Source organism: Lissotriton helveticus, chromosome 1_1 (assembly GCF_964261635.1).
Source record: "Lissotriton helveticus chromosome 1_1, aLisHel1.1, whole genome shotgun sequence".
Taxonomy (NCBI): domain Eukaryota; kingdom Metazoa; phylum Chordata; class Amphibia; order Caudata; family Salamandridae; genus Lissotriton; species Lissotriton helveticus.
The window spans coordinates 1,326,898,104-1,326,915,926 of record NC_136057.1 but is presented as its reverse complement, the minus strand read 5'-3'; the positions used below and the strand labels follow the sequence as shown (position 1 = coordinate 1,326,915,926).

Sequence of the window (17,823 nt, the reverse complement as noted above, 5' to 3'; positions counted from 1 at the left end):
CTCCACTCGCGCCGAAAGGCGTCGCCGTGCGAGTGCCGTCTTGGAAACTCCAACGCGCAGAACTGATGACATTGCGCGTCCTCTTCTGTGGCGAATAGATCTAACCAAGGCTCTCCCCATTGCAGAAAGAGGCCTTTCGCCACGTCCGAGTTCAGACGCCATCCGTGATCCACCGAGCACCGACGGCTGAGTTCGTCCGCCCTGGCGTTCAGAGAACCTGCCAGGTGTTGAACCGTCAGAGTCACGCTCTGACGTTCCAGCCATTGCCAGAAACGCAGAGCCTCCTGGCAAAGGGTCCACGACCCCACTCCGCCCTGCTTGTTGCAGTACCACATGGCGGTGGTGTTGTCCGTGAACACCTGCACTACACTCCCGTTGACAAAGGGGAGGAATGCCTTCAGTGCCAGACGGATCGCCTGCAGCTCCAACAGGTTTATATGGAGCCGGGACTCCGCCGGAGAACAGATGCCTCTGCGCCTCTCCCAAGTGGCCTCCCCAGCCCTGGAGGGACGCGTCCATCACAACCACGTGCTCCGTGTGGGGAAGGGAGAGGGATCTGCCTCTGACCCAATCGCGGTCCGTAAGCCACCACTGCAGTTGTCTCGCAGTGCCCTCCAAGATCAAGACATGGTCGGACAAGTTGCCCTGATGCTGGGCCCACTGAAACTTCAGGTCCCACTGCAGAGCCCGCATCCGCCACCGGGCGTGATGCACCAGAAGGATGCAGGAAGCCATCAGCCCCAGCAGCCGCAGCGTCAACCTGACCGAAACCCGGGATAACGGCTGAAAGATGGGAATCAAAGCCTGTATATCCCGGACTCGCCGTTCCGGAGGATAAACCCGAAACTGCGCCGAGTCGAGAACCGCTCCGATGAAAAAGGGCTTTTGAGAGGGACACAGGTGCGATTTCGGCACATTGATGGAAAACCCCAGCTCGTGCAGGAGGTCTGCCGTCATCTGAAGGTGGTGGACGACTGTCTGGGGCGAGCCCGTCTTCAACAACCAGTCGTCCAGGTAGGGGAAGACTGAAACCCCCAACCGGCGCAGATGGGCTGCGACCACTGCCATCACCTTCGTGAACACCCGTGGGGCGCTGGTAAGGCCGAATGGGAGCACGATAAACTGAAAGTGCTCGTGGCCTACCGTGAACCGCAGGTAACGCCGGTGGGCCGGCAGGACGGGGATGTGAAAATACGCATCCTGCAAGTCCAACGCTACCATCCAGACTTGCGGGTCTAGAGCAGCCAAGACCTGAGCCAAAGTCAACATCTTGAACTTCTCCTTCCGGAGGAAGCCGTTGACGTTCCGTAGATCCAAGATAGGACGTAGGCCCCCTTTGTCCTTCTTGGGTACCAGAAAGTAGTGGGAATAGCAACCACACCCTACTTCTGGCCCAGGAACGCGCTCGACGGCCCCCTTGGCCAAGAGGGCCGTAACTTCCTCCTGCAGAAGTGTCAAGTGGTCCCCCGACACACGGTGGTTCTGCGGTGGCATGGCTGGAGGAGTGGTCTTGAAGGGGAGGGAGTAGCCCCTTTGGACGAGCTGCAGCACCCACCTGTCCGATGTGATAGCGCGCCAGCGGGAGTGGTGATGGCGAACCCTGCCACCCACTGGCGTCACATGGGCCTGAAAGCACGGACTAGGAGGATTTGGAGGCCGATGCTGCGGGGGGAGGTGCGGTCTGACCTCGCCGTTGTCCCCGACCGCCTCCACGGCGGACTCCACGGCCACCACCGCGTTGAGAAATGTGTTGCGGCGCGTGGCTGGCAGCACGTGTGGGACCGCCCCTTCCGTGGCCACGAAAGGAGCGAAACGAACCCGTTTGCTGGCGCTGGGTCGAGAGACCCAAGGACTTGGCCGTGACCCTGGAGTCCTTGAAGCGCTCCAGCGCGTGGTCCGCTTTGTCGCCAAACAGGCGACAGCCATCGAACGGCATGTCCATCAAGGCATTCTGGACATCTGCCGAAAAGTTGGCAGACCTCAGCCAGGCGTGGCGACGAATCGCCACCGTCGTGGACATCGCTCTGCCCAGCGAGTCGGTCGTATCAAGACCACACCTGATGGAGTATTTTGCTGCATCTCGGCCTTCAATCATAGCCTTGCCGAGCTTTGCCCGTACCTCCTGCGGGCATTCCGGCAGCAGGTCCGCGACCGTATCCCACAGAGAGTGGGAGTAGCGGCCCAAGAGGCATGCGGTGTTGCAAGACCGCAGTCCCAAACTCAGGGACGAGAAGACCTTTTTTCCATACTGGTCGTACCTCTTGGATTCCCGGTCGGGCGGGGCCGACGGGAATGCAGTCTGGGAAGTCGAGGCCTGGATCACCAGACTCTCAGGGGTGGGATGGGTGGACAGGAACTTGGGGTCATCCGGACACGGACGGTGGCGTCTGGCCACGTTCCTATCAACAGGCGAACCTGAAGCGGGCCTAGACCACGTGCCCAAAAGAACGTCCGATAAGGCTTTGTTAAACGGCAGCAGTGGCTCCTGTGGGCATGACTGCGGTTTGAAGACCTCAGTGAGGATGTTAGGCCTCACGGCCGCGACGGGGAGCTCAAGGTGTAAGGCCTTGGCCGCCCTCATCAACACCACTGAATAAGCAGCCCCCTCCTCCGAAGCCACGGTAGGAGGCGAGACAAAACCAGGGTTAGGAGAGTCGTCCAGACCACTGGCGTCACCCAAATCACCTGTCCAGTCCACATTGTACTGACACTCGCGTGACAGAGGGTTCTCAGACCCCTCCCAACCCTCTCCGTAATCTACATCTTCACCATATTCGGAATCAACAATGTAGACCGGCTCCCCGGGATCCACAGGCCCCATCGGTGTCGGACTCGGCGTCGGGCGACGCCGGTCCGACTCCGCGTCCGGAGTCGGAGAGGGTACGGGAGCTGCGCCGCCCAGAGCTGGCGCCGAAGCACAGGCGCCGCGCGGGGGTGGCGTCGGGGGCAACCCCGATGGAATCGGCGCCGGATAGGCCGGTAGACCAGCCGGTGTCGACCCTGAGGGACCCTGCGGCGCCGGGGTCGGAGCCGTCGGCGGCGCCGGGGCCGGAACACCCGGCGGCGTCGAGGCAGGAGCACCCGAACCGCTAGGGCCCCCGGACGGGAGCACAGGGCCCGAAGGCGCCGTAGGCCCCGCCGGAGGAGACAGTGCCCTCATGGCCATGAGGAACTCCTCTATCTCCCCGGGCGTCGCGCCTTGCCCAGGGACCGTAGGGTATGGAGCAGGCCGCGCCGGCGACTCACGCGGAGCCGCGGGGGTGGGGCCACCCGAACCCCCGGCCGTGTCGGGGGGAGTCGGGGGTACGATGACGACACCCCGACTTCTTGTGTTTCCTACCTGAGGAACCAGAGGAATGGCGACGACTTCCGGAGCGCTCGTGGCGGCTCCGCGACCGCTCCCTCGACCGCTCCCTCGACCTCCGGCCGGACCGGGACCGCTCTCGATGTGGGGCCGACACCCGCAGCTCGAGTAGCTTGCGGGTCCGCTCCCGCCTAGCTTTACTCGTCAGGGCCCGGCAGTCGACACAGTCGTCCACGGCGTGGTCAGGGCCCAGGCACCGGAGGCAGAGTCGGTGATGATCCGTGACCGACATCGTGCGGTCACAGCCGTCACAGTTCTTAAAACCGGGCATCCTACCGGCACCGTAAGAAGAATCAAGGATTCACAAAACTTTGGTCAAAAGACCGGAGTACTGCACTTCTCGGATCTGCGCTAACTGGCGCGGAAAAAAGAAGAACTGACGTCAGCGCGCGGAGGCAGCGTCTATATACTCCAGCGACGTCATCACGGCGCACGACGCCGACGACGGACGCGGAGCCGCAGGGGACGCCTGCAGACGATGCCTACCGACGCGCAGGGGTACTGCTACGCAAAAGTTTCCGGATCCAGACTGACGCCTGGGGATATTCTAAGGTAAGGAATCTAATACTAACCTGTTTCTTTCAGATACTGGTGTCATCCTGCGACACACCCACCATTTGCAGGCGACACAGTACTGTGTCGGGACACACAGTTTGGAAAGCTATGTTCTAAGGTAAGGAATCTAACACTAACCTGTTTCTTTCAGATATTGTAATTACTGCCTACAGTCACTAAATTTACATCAATGCTTCTCAAAGGTGTTGCACCCTTTTCTAGTGGCATGCTTGGATCACATATGTCCTTACCTTTTAATGTGCCACTATAATATTTAGTAGCCAATGACTCATCTGACGGACTCTAGTGGATTTAGCCAATGCAATGTGCTGATACGTGGAGTGTTGCAAAGGATAAGTTGGCCTTATTAGCTAAGGATGTAGTAAGCATATTTAGGGCAGACAAATGACCAGCCTTTCAGCATAAAACTCTGGCTGATTCCTAGTTAGCGATGGGTGCATTTTTGTAGTTCTCGCACTTATTTCAGCCATAAACCAGGACATTGAAAGGGGCCATTGTATCCCGGGTATTACGAGGCGGGTCCACAAAAAATCATGACAAAATGCGCAGCGAGCCTAAGGCGATGTGCCTAAGGCGTGCTCCAGAATAAAACCCCATGCAATCTTATGCTTGGAATGTCTCAGCATGTGCCTGAACTCCTAGGGGATCCCGTCGCCCAGAAATCTTCTCATGATCTGCTGCAGAACATAAGACCAAAGAAATATCGAAGGACTCACATGACACCCTTAAAGCAGGCTGCACCTGCATCTGCACAGTACTGGGTGAATAACCAGACATTCTGGGTGCAGGAAAGAATACAGAAATGACATCTATGTGGTGCAGACCACAATTTAAGCTATCTTTTTCCAAAACACTAGAGTCTTCATCCTGCCACACATCCTATGGTCAAAGAAAACTGGTCTTGCATCCTACATCTCAATGTGATGAGGGATGACCAGGGATATTGGAAGCCACTGAATTCTCAGCTGAACATGGCACTGGAGACTCATCGCCCTGGGCCTCAAACGCCAAAGGAATCAGTTACCATCCTCAATGCAGATGTTGAAAAGCTACAGTTTCAATGGAAGGTTAGGCTTGTCTTCCAGAGAAGCACCTCAGTAGTTAAATTTTGATCTTTCGCTTATCACAATGAAGTCCTTGTACATCTGCCGAACTCTTAATCAGGCTCAAAGTCGCTGCAGGGATGGTCACTCAAATGTCTGCACATGGGGACACAGTACAGCCAACAAGGTTCAAGAAAAAATAGCTCTGTCGTACCAAGTATTTTATCTTAATCTTCATTTGAAACCACCCTCTGTGTCAAGTAATGACTATGGATTCAGCCCAGTTTTGAGGTAAGAAAGGTAGTTGGTGGTCTTTTATTGAAACAATGAAATACACTATCACAATGCATCACTTGAGGTCACAGAAAGTGAATCCGTAACTTATTTATCCCTTTAAATCCCTTATGCAAGGCTCACTACCCACAAAGTATAGAGAGAAGCACAATTAAGTATGTGGTAGAGGGGAGAAGATTAGTGAAAGGAGATGAGGCCAAAAGCTACGCCTTCTTTGTGTGGTAAACTTTATGGCTCTGCGTTATGCTCTTTATTATATGCATCTCAGTAGGTCCATATGTCCATGAAGTCTGCTATTTACTGTAGACCCTATTCAGAGGATTACAACAGTCATTAGTGAATGCTCATTGTTACTCAGGCAAAGTGGGCACCAACAAATTCTCATTCTGATAGTGATGGCTGAATACCAAATTCTCACCTTTTGAATATTCTTCCAGACCTCAGACTGGATCTGGAAAATCTTTAGATGTACCCATGCGTGCCAACAGGTCATACCAGCATCTCAGAGGCCATGTTGTCCTCGTCAGACATGAGCTGCACTGGCCTATAAAGGTGCCACCCATACACGTTCACAGTTACTTTTTCAGTACCAAAAGACATTGATCCAGAGATACTCCTTCTCTCTCTTGAGGCCACTCTTTAGACTAAAGTTCTACAGTTTCAAAGGGAAAATGTCACCACCCAAATCTACAGGGCACACACCCCGTGGGAAAATCACAAACAGATGACTGTGACACACCTTCACTTGATTTGTCTGTCATGCCTAGGATTGGATCACAACTCCAAGGCCTTCAGTGATTGCGCCTTGATGCAAACCAAGGCCACCCAGGACCAGGAAGCAAAGCTCTGTTGGGGAAACATCGCAAGACCCCACGTTGTGATTAGGTGAGGTCCAAAGGCAGGTCCCTGTCTAGCTCCTCAGGGTGTACCCGCTGCAGATCATCATCCTGTTCTGAAAGCACAAAAAGCACTGGAGGGGCTCGGCCCCTTGTCACCACTCTCTATCCCCAGAGAAGGCGCTACGGTGTCAGTGTGTCTTCAGGTCATGCTCCTAAAGTCATTCCACTTCAGAACCGATTCGCCCCTTGTCCCATGGCAACTTGAATTTCTGGAGCCATTGGCGATGATGCAGCAGATTGAGGAATTCCATGAGACCATGCTGCGGCTTATTAGCCTGTTACCAGCTCCCTCTAATGCACCTTTCTGGCATAAGGAGCTGGGAGGCCTACCAACTGGGCTTCTGCTGGTGGGTTCGCATTGGCACCAGTTGGGCACTCTGGTTGTGTTTTGGGTTCCCATACCAATTTCAGTACCGGATCCCTCTCCCATGCCACAACCCACGCAAGAACACGATCCGCTGATGCCGGCGACATAGATGACAGCCAACCTATAGGACTGTCTGATGCTGAGCCAGCTCCACGCTGACCTCGACTAAAGCTGCCCGCTGCTTTAACTAAGTCAGAGCCATTCTGCCAGCCTCTTGACTCTGACAAAGTGCCTTTGCCCTACAGAAGGCTTCATGTAATCCATGAATGACAATGGAAACATTAGCTTTTAAATCTTGTGCAATCATTTTCTGCTTGAACTTGAAAAGATTTAAACGTTATTTTGTATTGGTACCTCTACCCCAGCAAAGGTAAAAGGATCTTTGCTAGCTCTTCTGACGTCTGCTGGTATGGATGCAGCCTTCTTGGGGATTTTCCCCATATATGGTGGGACTGCCCGACTATCGCCCTTTTTGGGAGGAGATTCTAACTCATATTAAAGGAATGCTAGGTTACCCCATACTGACCTCTATCGAGGAAGTTCTTCTAGGTATCAGAGATTCGGGGTTAAAGCATCAGACAAAAGCAGATAGCTTGATTTTAAGGGCATGTCTAGGAGTAGCCGAAACAACTATAGCGGCAGCTTGGAAAAAGAGAGAGACTCCGGCTGTGTCATTATGGCACTCAAGGCTCTGGAGACTACTCATGATGGAAAGATTAGCTGATATCTTCATAGATGATTATAAAAGTTTTGAGTATAGGTGGGGCCCGCTGGTTTCCTTTCTCTCGAGTGGCCTCCCATCAGCGATATGCCCACCTTCGATAAGAGCACTTCACCTTTTCCAGCTTTAGGATGGTTTCTCACCCTTGCCTTAACACTTTCAGATATACGTCTAATCCCTCTTGGCCCTGCAAGACTATCTTAGGGCATGAACCTCGGTTCTGATGCAAGACCGACTACTCTTTGCCACTCAGAAAGATTATTCACCACCACCAGGGATGGAGGGGTGGGGGTAGTGGGAGGGGTCTTGTTTACAACAACGTTATGGTGGTTTCTTTCTTTTTGTTTAGGGTTGCTTTGGTAAAAGGGTCATGACTCGAAGACAGAGAGAGAGATGGAAGGGCATCACATAAATAGAAAATGAACACTGGCTAGATGTATTTGAAAGAACGATGTCCTATATTTGCTTCATGCTCTCATCACAATGTAATTTGTTGCTTTCGAGTCATGCTGAATCAATAAAGCTTTGAAATAGTTATTTTGTACATTTGCTCCACCCTTACCTTGAAGTGTTTAGGAAACAGGCTGCTGGGAGAGGAAGATCGTGTATCCACATCGCCTGATTGTTTCTTGTCTTTAGAGGAATCTCTGCTTTTGTTCATTTCCTTCCAGGTATTATTCTGGTTCTCTTGTTCTTTGAGTGGCTACAGATTGGATAGAAGTGAGACAGTGATGTTTGGGTTGGTATCATTTGAAGTGCTGGATTGTTGGCACTGCTTTCATTGAACTATGGCGCCTCCTATCAAAAGTATTCAACCTTTGCAGGTTATGGTGTCAACATGTGGTTTGCCAAATATTTAAATGTGTCATTGACCCAACAAACATCTCCCAAAGGGTCTGATTTAGAGGATAGTGGATGTCTGTCTGCTGCCCTCGTCATTCTGCTGCTCTGCTTAGGTAGTGACTGAAGGCAGCGCTCCCTAGGATGAACTGTCACCGGCCTTACCAGTGAGAACAGCAATGTAATAACTCCAAACCACTGGAAATAATGGTGGACTGCCACCCAGTTTAGGGTGGAAGATGCACCGCCCCTTTCTTGAGTGCCTCTTGTGTGAACCATAGCAGTCTCAGATAGAAACCACCACAAAATGTGCATGTAGAGACTCTGAACTCACTAGGAATATTTTAAATGAAGGTACTTGAAATGCACTCCCTCTTTGGCCCTCATTACAAGTGCCCTGGTAAGTGGGTTTGCATTTAGCCCTCAGGATAGCAAGGCAGATCAGTCCAAGGCTTACTCAGGGAGATGGTGTGGGAAGAACATCATGATCAGACAATCTGTGTCTTTAATGGATGTACAAGGTATGCACTCTTCTGGATTGTAATGAAGCTGCCTCTGTATCTGGTACTGGATACAGTACTGGATTCAGTGTCACACTGTACCTTTAAGAAGTTAATCGTGGGTTCATGTTCAGTTCTGTCAGCAAGAGGCTGGTGGTGACTGGCTCTTGCTGCTGTGCACCTGCACGAGGGTCGTGCTGATATTGACCAGGCCCAGCTGACTCCACCTGTCTCTCCATTCCCCACTGATGTGCCTAGGCACTAGCCTTTAAGTCAGTAGAGGAGGTGTTGAGAGGGCACAGGTAGGCAGAGGCCGCATTCACTTGCACCAGGGGGATGGACAATACATCTTGGTGAAAGGCCCTAAAAGCTCAACCCACCACTCAAACAAATGACAGTTTGTAAGGCCATTGCCATGCAACAACCTCCTATCTATTAGAGGTGTATATCTCAAGAAGGTAAAGAACTTCTAGGACTCTCAGTTCTCCAGTTCATATCCTGTGCTTTTCGAAATACAGGACCCAAACCCAATCTTTTCTGGAGGTACCAAGTCCTTTTGAATCTCTCTTCCTAAATTTCGAATGTACCCAGAATAGCTTTGCCTTCGAAATGCAGTAGTTAAAAGCTGATGGGTCTGTCTATATTTATGATGGACTCTACCTTCAAGTGGGTCAAGCTGGTGGGATAGCCTTTCCTCCACTCGTCTTTGTCAGAGCGTTTAATGGAAACACAAGATCGGAATTGCTTCAATATAGATCCATGCCGGCTGCTCATTGCACCTGAAGCACATGCACTGTCTGCTTCCTTATTCAGTGACTGCAGAATGAAAGCAAGTAAAATACACTTATTTGCAAGACTGTACTTTTTTAACAGACATGCTTAATGGCCTCAATTCGGCAATAAACAACTAGGCATATAAATATCTTACGTGTCGCTAAATTACTGGTTGGAAAACGCTTCATTACAACACTGAATTAACAGAGAAGCCAGGCTAAGTCAGTCATTTAATTATTTTGATCAGTATGATAAAGCAATCATAGCGTTAACGTCTAATTTAATGGCCCTCCTGGCCCGAGACCTCGAGCGGCGCGGGCCGAATGCCAGATCTCGCGCGAGGGCGGCATCTAAGTACTCCGACGATGTCATCACGACGCCGGCGACGGACGCGGAGCCGCAGGCGTCGCCTATCGACGCGCAGGGGTACTGCTACTCAAAACTTTCCAGATCCAGTCTGACGCCTGGGGATATTCTAAGGTAAGGAATCTAACACGTACCTGTTTCTTTCAGATATTGTAATTACTGCATACAGTCACTAAATTTACATCAATGCTTCTCTAAGGTGTTGCACCCTTTTCTAGTGGCATACTTGGATCACATATGTCCTTACCTTTTAATGTGCCACTATAATATTTAGTGGCCAATGACTCATCTGACGGACTCTAGTGGGTTTAGCCAATGCAATGTGCTGATACGGGGAGTGTTGCAAAGGATAAGTTGGCCTTATTAGCTAAGGATGTAATAAGCATATTTAGGGCAGACAAATGACCAGCCTTTCAGCATAAAACTCTGGCAGATTCCTAGTTAGCGATGGGTGCATTTTTGTAGTTCTCGCACTTATTTCAGCCATAAACCAGGACATTGAAAGACGCCATTGTATCCCGGGTATTACGAGGCAGGTCCACAAAAAATCATGACAAAGTGCGCAGCGATACTAAGGCGATGTGCCTAGTGCGTGCTCCAGAATAAAACCCCATGCATTCTCATGCTTGGAATGTCTCAGCATGTGCCTGAACTCCTAGGGTCTCCTGTCACCCAGAAATCTTCTCATGATCTGCTGCAGAACATAAGACCAAAGAAATATCGAAGGACTCACATGACACCCTTAAAGCAGGCTGCACCTGCATCTGCAGACAGTGCTGGGTGAATAGCCAGACATTCTGGGTGCAGGAAAGAATACATAAATGACATCTATGTGGTGCAGACCACAATTTAAGCTATCTTTTTCCAAAACACTAGAGTCATCATCCTGCCACACATCCTATGGTCAAAGAAGACTGGTTTTGCATCCTACATCTCAATGTGATGAGGGATGACCAGGGATATTGGAAGCCACTGAATTCTCAGCTGAACATGGCACTGGAGACTCATCGCCCTGGGCCTCAAACGCCAAAGGAATCAGTTACCACGAATCTTCTGGCCCCTCTTACTATAGTCCTTCTTTATCGTCCTCCCCAACCCATGCCTCACTTTCTGCCCGCCCTTCAAGACTTGTTGGCTACCCTGGCGATTAACAACTCATCCGTTCTTTTACTGGGGGATTTCAACTACTGGCCCAGCGATCCCAGGGAAGACCTGACCTCCAAACTTTTTTCTGACACACTTCGCTGTTTCAACTTCATACCCCATATTCACACTCCCACCCACACCCGCGGACATGCCCTGGATCAGATCTGGTCGTTAGGTCGAACCATACCGTCCACCACTATTCTCCCCTGCACTTGGTCGGACCATTCGATTATTTCTTTTTCGATCGATCTTACAGTCACCAACAGGCCTCCATTGCCCAAAAATGTCTTTGCACGAAATTGGAACCGGCTGGACTTTAATGCCCTTCACTCTTCACAGGCGACCTCTCTTCCTGACCTTTCAGATCTCCCCCTTGACTCACAGGTTGATTCCATTAATTCCTGGCTTTCCGCCTCCTGTGACTTGGTCGCTCCTCTTAGGAGGGTCAAAGCGTGCCGTCTCCACGATGCCAACAAATGGTTCTCTTGCGAGCTAAAAACTCTCAAACTGGCCCTCCGGCAAGCAGAGCGACAGTGGAGACGCACCTATTGTCCCCTCCTGAGGGACCGTTACAAGTCCCTCTTGAAAAACTACAAAGGAGCCATTTTATCAGGCAAGCTACAATACTTCTCGGGCAAAATTCTATCTGTCACTAACAAATCTAGGGAGATCTTCTCTATCGTCCACAGCCTGGCCACTTCAGAGAGAGTCAACCCTAACCCCGCCCCCTCTCAATCTCTTTGCCTATCCCTTAATGACTTCTTTCTCGAGAAGATCATCAATATTAAACGTAACATTCCCCCACCCTCTTTTTCTCTCCCTGCTGCTCCTCTTCCCCCTTTACTTTCCTCCCTTGATCACTATCCCTTTATTTCACGAGACTCTTTTTTTCGCCTTGCTCGGGAAGGTCAAGTCAGGCTCTCCCGCCGACTATGGCCCGGCCCGTATACTGAAAGAGCTGTTCACTGGGTGTCATCCCCCTCTATTCCTTCTCAACGCTTTGATCGCCCAGGGCCCAGTCCCATCATCGTTCAAATCGGCTACAGTTATCCCTATCTTAAAAAAAACTGGATCTGACCCCTCCCTTCCCATCAATTTTAGGCCCATCTCCCTGCTTCCCTATCTTGGCAAAATCCTGGAGAGCCACATTACCTCCTGCCTATCGACCTACTTGGAGGATAACCATCTTCTCGCCTCCCATCAAGCGGGCTTCCGCCCAGCCCATTCGACTGAAGCGGTTGTCACCTCTGTTCTTGACGAACTGAAGGGCAAGGCAGACTCCAACTCTCCTCAGGCCTTGGTGCTCCTTGACTTGTCCGCTGCTTTTGACACGGTCGACCACTCCATCCTTCTCGACCGTGTCAGGGCGGCGGGCATTCAGGGCACCGCTTTCTCCTGGCTCTCCTCGTTCCTTCAGGATAGGACGCAGGCGGTTCGCCTCTCAGGCTTTTCTGTCCCCCCCCGTCCGGTGTCTTGTGGAGTTCCCCAAGGCTCCTCCCTCTCCCCCCTTCTTTTTAATTTATACATCTACCCCCTTATTGTTTCTCTACTCAGCATGGAGGTCTCTGTGTACAATTACGCAGATGACCTTCAGCTGATTTTTGACCTTTCTCCTACTCCTGACTCCTCTTCTAAACTTCAAACTGTGCTCATCTTTATTTCTGAGTGGATGAACCAAAACCATCTTAAGCTCAACCCGGACAAAACGGAGCTCGTCCTGACTGGTGGTGCCATTAGTCACTGGACGCCAACGCTTTGGCCTTCCATCTTCGGCCCTCCTCCGGTCCCCTTGGCTACGGTAAAAACTCTTCGCATCAAAATCAGTCGGGACCTCTCCATGCGTCCCCAGGTTAGCTCTGTAGTGTCATCTTGCTTTCTGTCCCTCAGGATCATCCGCAAGGTATCCCGTTTTTTTTCGTTTGATGCCCTCAAGACAATAGTCTTAGCCATGATTGTCTCCCGGCTAGACTACGGGAACTGCCTGTATGCGGGCATCCCGGCCTACGAGCCTCGGCGCCTACAGATCATCCAAAATCAGGCAGCCTGACTTGTCCACCGACTTCCCAAACATCATCATACCACTCCCCTCCTCAAGTCCCTCCACTGGCTTCCCATCCTGCAGAGAGCTCTCTTCAAGATGGGATGCCTAGCCTTTATGGCCCGCGCCCGCACTGCCCCCACTTTCATCAATTCCCTGATCACTCACTACCTCCCTAGCCGCACTCTCCGTTCCTCTAGTCTTGCACTCCTTGATATCCCCCGCTTTCGTAAATCCAGAACGGGCGGCACCAGATTCTCTGTTCTTGCCCCCCGTTTCTGGAATAGTCTCCCTCTTTCCATTCGGGTTATCACTGTCTATTCCCATTTTCGTAAGGCGCTTAAAACACACCTGTTCGCCCAAGCCTTCTCCACCCTGTAATCCCCTGGCTGCCTCTTCCATCTGATTCTATCTATCTGTTTAGCGCCAGGAAGCCGCTTGGTCGCAGTGCGCTGTATAAATACTTTCAAACTCAAACTCAAACTCAACCATCCTCAATGCAGACGTTGAAAAGCTACAGTTTCAATGGAAGGTTAGGCTTGTCTTCCAGAGAAGCACCTCAGTAGTTACATTTTGATCTTTCGCTTATCACAATGAAGTCCTTGTACATCTGCCAAACTCCTAATGAGGCTCAAAGTCGCTGCAGGGATGGTCACTCAAATGTCTGCACATGGGGACACAGTACAGCCAACAAGGTTCAAGAAAAAATAGCTCTGTCGTACCAAGTATTTTATCTTAATCTTCATTTGAAACCACCCTCTGTGTCAAGTAATGACTATGGATTCAGCCCAGTTTTGAGGTAAGAAAGGGAGTTGGTGGACTTTTATTGAAACAATGAAATACACTATCACAATGCATCACTTGAGGTCACAGAAAGTGAATCCGTAACTTATTTATCCCTTTAAATCCCTTATGCAAGGCTCACTACCCACAAAGTATACAGAGAAGCACAATTAAGTATGTGGTAGAGGGGAGAAGATTAGTGAAAGGAGATGAGGCCAAAAGCTACGCCTTCTTTGTCTGGTAAACTTTATGGCTCTGCGTTATGCTCTTTATTATATGCATCTCAGTAGGTCCATATGTCCATGAAGTCTGCTATTTACTGTAGACCCTATTCAGAGGATTACAACAGTCATTAGAGAATGCTCATTGTTACTCAGGCAAAGCGGGCACCAACAAATTCTCATTCTGATAGTGATGGCTGAATACCAAATTCTCACCTTTTGATTATTCTTCCAGACCTCAGACTGGATCGGGAAAATCTTTAGATGTACCCATGCGTGCCAACAGGTCGTACCAGCATCTCAGAGGCCATGTTGTCCTCGTCAGACATGAGCTGCACTGGCCTATAAAGGTGCCACCCATACACGTTCACAGTTACTTTTTCCGTGCCAAAAGACATTGATCCAGAGATACTCCTTGTCTCTCTTGAGGGCACTCTTTAGACTAAAGTTCTACAGTTTCAAAGGGAAAATGTCACCACCCAAATCTACAGGGCTCACACCCCGTGGGAACATCACAAACAGATGACTGTGACACACCTTCACTTGATTTGTCTGTCATGCCTGGGATTGGATCACAACTCCAAGGCCTTCAGTGATTGCACCTTGATGCAAACCAAGGCCACCCAGGACCAGGAAGCAAAGCTCTGTTGGGGAAACATCGCAAGACCCCACGTTGTGATTAGGTGAGGTCCAAAGGCAGGTCCCTGTCTAGCTCTTCAGGGTGTACCCGCTGCAGATCATCATCCTGTTCTGAAAGCACAACAAGCACTGGAGGGGCTCGGCCCCTTGTCACCACTCTCTATCCCCAGAGAAGGCGCTACGGTGTCAGTGTGTCTTCAAGTCATGCTCCTAAAGTCATTCCACTTCAGAACCGATTCGCCCCTTGTCCCATGGCAACTTGAATTTCTGGAGCCATTGGCGATGATGCAGCAGATTGAGGAATTCCATGAGACCATGCTGCGGCTTATTAGCCTGTTACCAGCTCCCTCTAATGCACCTTTCTGGCATAAGGAGCTGGGAGGCCTACCAACTGGGCTTCTGCTGGTGGGTTCGCATTGGCACCAGTTGGGCACTCTGGTTGTGTTTTGGGTTCCCATACCATCCCATACGGATCCCTCTCCCATGCCACAACCCACGCAAGAACACGATCTGCTGATACCGGCTCCATAGATGACAGCCAACGTATAGGACTGTCTGATGCTGAGCCAGCTCCACGCTGACCTCGACTAAAGCTGCCCGCTGCTTTAACTAAGTCAGAGCCATTCCGCCAGCCTCTTGACTCTGACAAAGTGCCTTTGCCCTACAGAAGGCTTCATGTAATCAATGAATGACAATGGAAACATTAGCTTTTAAATCTTGTACAATCATTTTCTGCTTGAACTTGAAAAGATTTAAACGTTATTTTGTATTGGTACCTCTACCCCACCAAAGTTAAAAGGATCTTTGCTAGATCTTCTGACATCTGCTGGTATGGATGCAGCCTTCTTGGGGATTTTCCCCATATATGGTGGGACTGCCCGACTATCGCCCTTTTTGGGAGGAGATTCTAACTCATATTAAAGGAATGCTAGGTTACCCCATACTGACCTCTATCGAGGAAGTTCTTCTAGGTATCAGAGATTCGGGGTTAAAGCATCAGACAAAAGCAGATAGCTTGATTTTAACCCCTTCCGTGCGGCCGCGATTCCCCTTGTGTGCTGCCGCCGAACGAACAGGGCGGGGCCGTGACGAACACCAGCCATCATCAGCACACGAGCACCGTGGAGCGTAACGGCTGGGGTTCGTCACCAGCATGGAAGGGGTTAAGGGCATGTCTAGGAGTAGCCAAAACAACTATAGCGGCAGCTTGGAAAAAGAGAGAGACTCCGGCTGTGTTATTATGGCACTCACGGCTCTGGAGACTACTCATGATGGAAAGATTAGCAGATATCTTCATAGATGATTATAAAAGTTTTGAGTATCGGTGGGGCCCGCTGGTTTCCTTTCTCTCCAGTGGCCTCCCATCAGCGGTATGCCCACCTTCGATAAGAGCACTTCACCTTTTCCAGCTTTAGGATGGTTTCTCACCCTTGCCCAAACACTTTCAGATATACGTCTAATCCCTCTTGGCCCTGCAAGACTATCTTAGGGCATGAACCGCGGTTCTGATGCAAGACCGACTACTCTTTGCCACTCAGAAAGATTATTCACCACCACCAGGGATGGAGGGGTGGGGGTAGTGGGAGGGGTCTTGTTTACAACAACGTTATGGTGGTTTTCTTTCTTTTTGTTTAGGGTTGCTTTGGTAAAAGGGTCATGACTCGAAGACAGAGAGGGAGATGGAAGGGCATCACATAAATAGAAAATGAACACTGGTTAGATGTATTTGAAAGAACGATGTCCTATATTTGCTTCATGCTCTCATCACAATGTAATTTGTGGCTTTCAAGTCATGCTGAATCAATAAAGCTTTGAAATAAAAGGTATTTTGTACATTTGCTCCACCCTTACCTTGAAGTGTTTAGGAAACAGGCTGCTGGGAGAGGAAGATCGTGTATCCACATCGCCTGATTGTTTCTTGTCTTTAGAGGAATCTCTGCTTTTGTTCATTTCCTTCCAGGTATCATTCTGGTTCTCTTGTTCTTTGAGTGGCTACAGATTGGATAGAAGTGAGACAGTGATGTTTGGGTTGGTATCATTTGAAGTGCTGGATAGTTGGCCCTGCTTACATTGGAGTATGGCGCCTCCCATTAAAAGTATTCAACCTTTGCAGGTTATGGTGTCAACATGCGGTTTGCCAAATATTTAAATGTGTCATTGACCCAACAAACATCTCCCAAAGGGTCTGATTTAGAGGATAGTGGATGTCTGTCTGCTGCCCTCGTCATTCTGCTGCTCTTCTTAGGTAGTGGCTGAAGGCAGTGCTCCCTAGGATGAACTGTCACCGGCCTTACCAGTGAGAACAGCAATGTAATAACTCCAAACCACTGGAAATAATGGTGGACTGCCACCCAGTTTAGGGTGGAAGATGCACCGTCTCTTTCTTGAGGGCCTCTTGTGTGAACCATAGCAGTCTCAGATGGAAACCACCACAAAATGTGCATGTAGAGACTCTGATTCATTAGGAATATTTTAAATGAAGGTACTTGAAATGCACCCCTTCTTTGGCCCTCATTACAAGTGCCCTGGGAAGTGGGTTTGCATTTAACCCTCAGGATAGCAAGGCAGAGCAGTCCAAGGCTTTCTCAGGCAGATGGTGTGGGAAGAACATCATGATCAAGACAATCAGTGTCTTTAATGGATGTACAAGGTATGCACTCTTCTGGATTGTAATGAAGCTGCCTCTGTATCTGGTACTGGATACAGTACTGGATTCAGTGTCACACTGTACCTTTAAGAAGTTAATCGTGGGTTCATGTTCAGTTCTGTCAGCAAGAGGCTGGTGGTGACTGGCTCTTGCTGCTGTGCACCTGCACTAGGGTCGTGCTGATATTGACCAGGCCCAGCTGACTCCACCTGTCTCTCCATTCCCCACTGATGTGCCTAGGCACTAGCCTTTAAGTCAGCAGAGGAGGTGTTGAGAGGGCAAAGGTAGGCAGAGGCCGCATTCACTTGCACCAGGGGGATGGAGAATGCATCTTGGTGAAAGGCCCTAAAAGCTCAACCCGCCACTCAAACAAATGACAGTTTGTAAGGCCATTGCTATGCAACAACCTCCTATCTATTAGAGGTGTATATCTCAAGAAGGTAAAGATAAAGAACTTCTAGGACTCTCAGTTCTCCAGTTCATATCCTGTGCTTTTCGAAATATAGGACCCAAACCCAATCTTTTCTGGAGGTACCAAGTCCTTTTGTAACTCTCCTCCTAAATTTTGAATGTACCCAGAATAGCTTTGCCTTCGAAATGCAGTA

General features: G+C 50.2%; 1 protein-coding gene across 15 annotated transcripts in view; it reads right to left on the bottom strand.

Moving 5' to 3' along the window:
* Positions 1 to 17,823, bottom strand: part of LOC144823590 (uncharacterized) — a 739,799-nt gene that overhangs the window by 191,210 nt on the left and 530,766 nt on the right. For 12 of the 15 annotated variants that reach the window (XM_078682228.1, XM_078682261.1, XM_078682304.1 and 9 more), the window contains 3 exons: positions 16,423 to 16,563; positions 9,265 to 9,420; positions 7,827 to 7,967 (listed from right to left, as the gene is read on the bottom strand). In XM_078682228.1, the coding sequence (XP_078538354.1) occupies positions 7,827 to 7,967; positions 9,265 to 9,420; positions 16,423 to 16,563 (438 nt within the window). The remainder of the gene's footprint in view (positions 1 to 7,826; positions 7,968 to 9,264; positions 9,421 to 16,422; positions 16,564 to 17,823) is intronic. The other 3 variants (XM_078682329.1, XM_078682336.1, XM_078682296.1) reach the window with 2 other exon arrangements.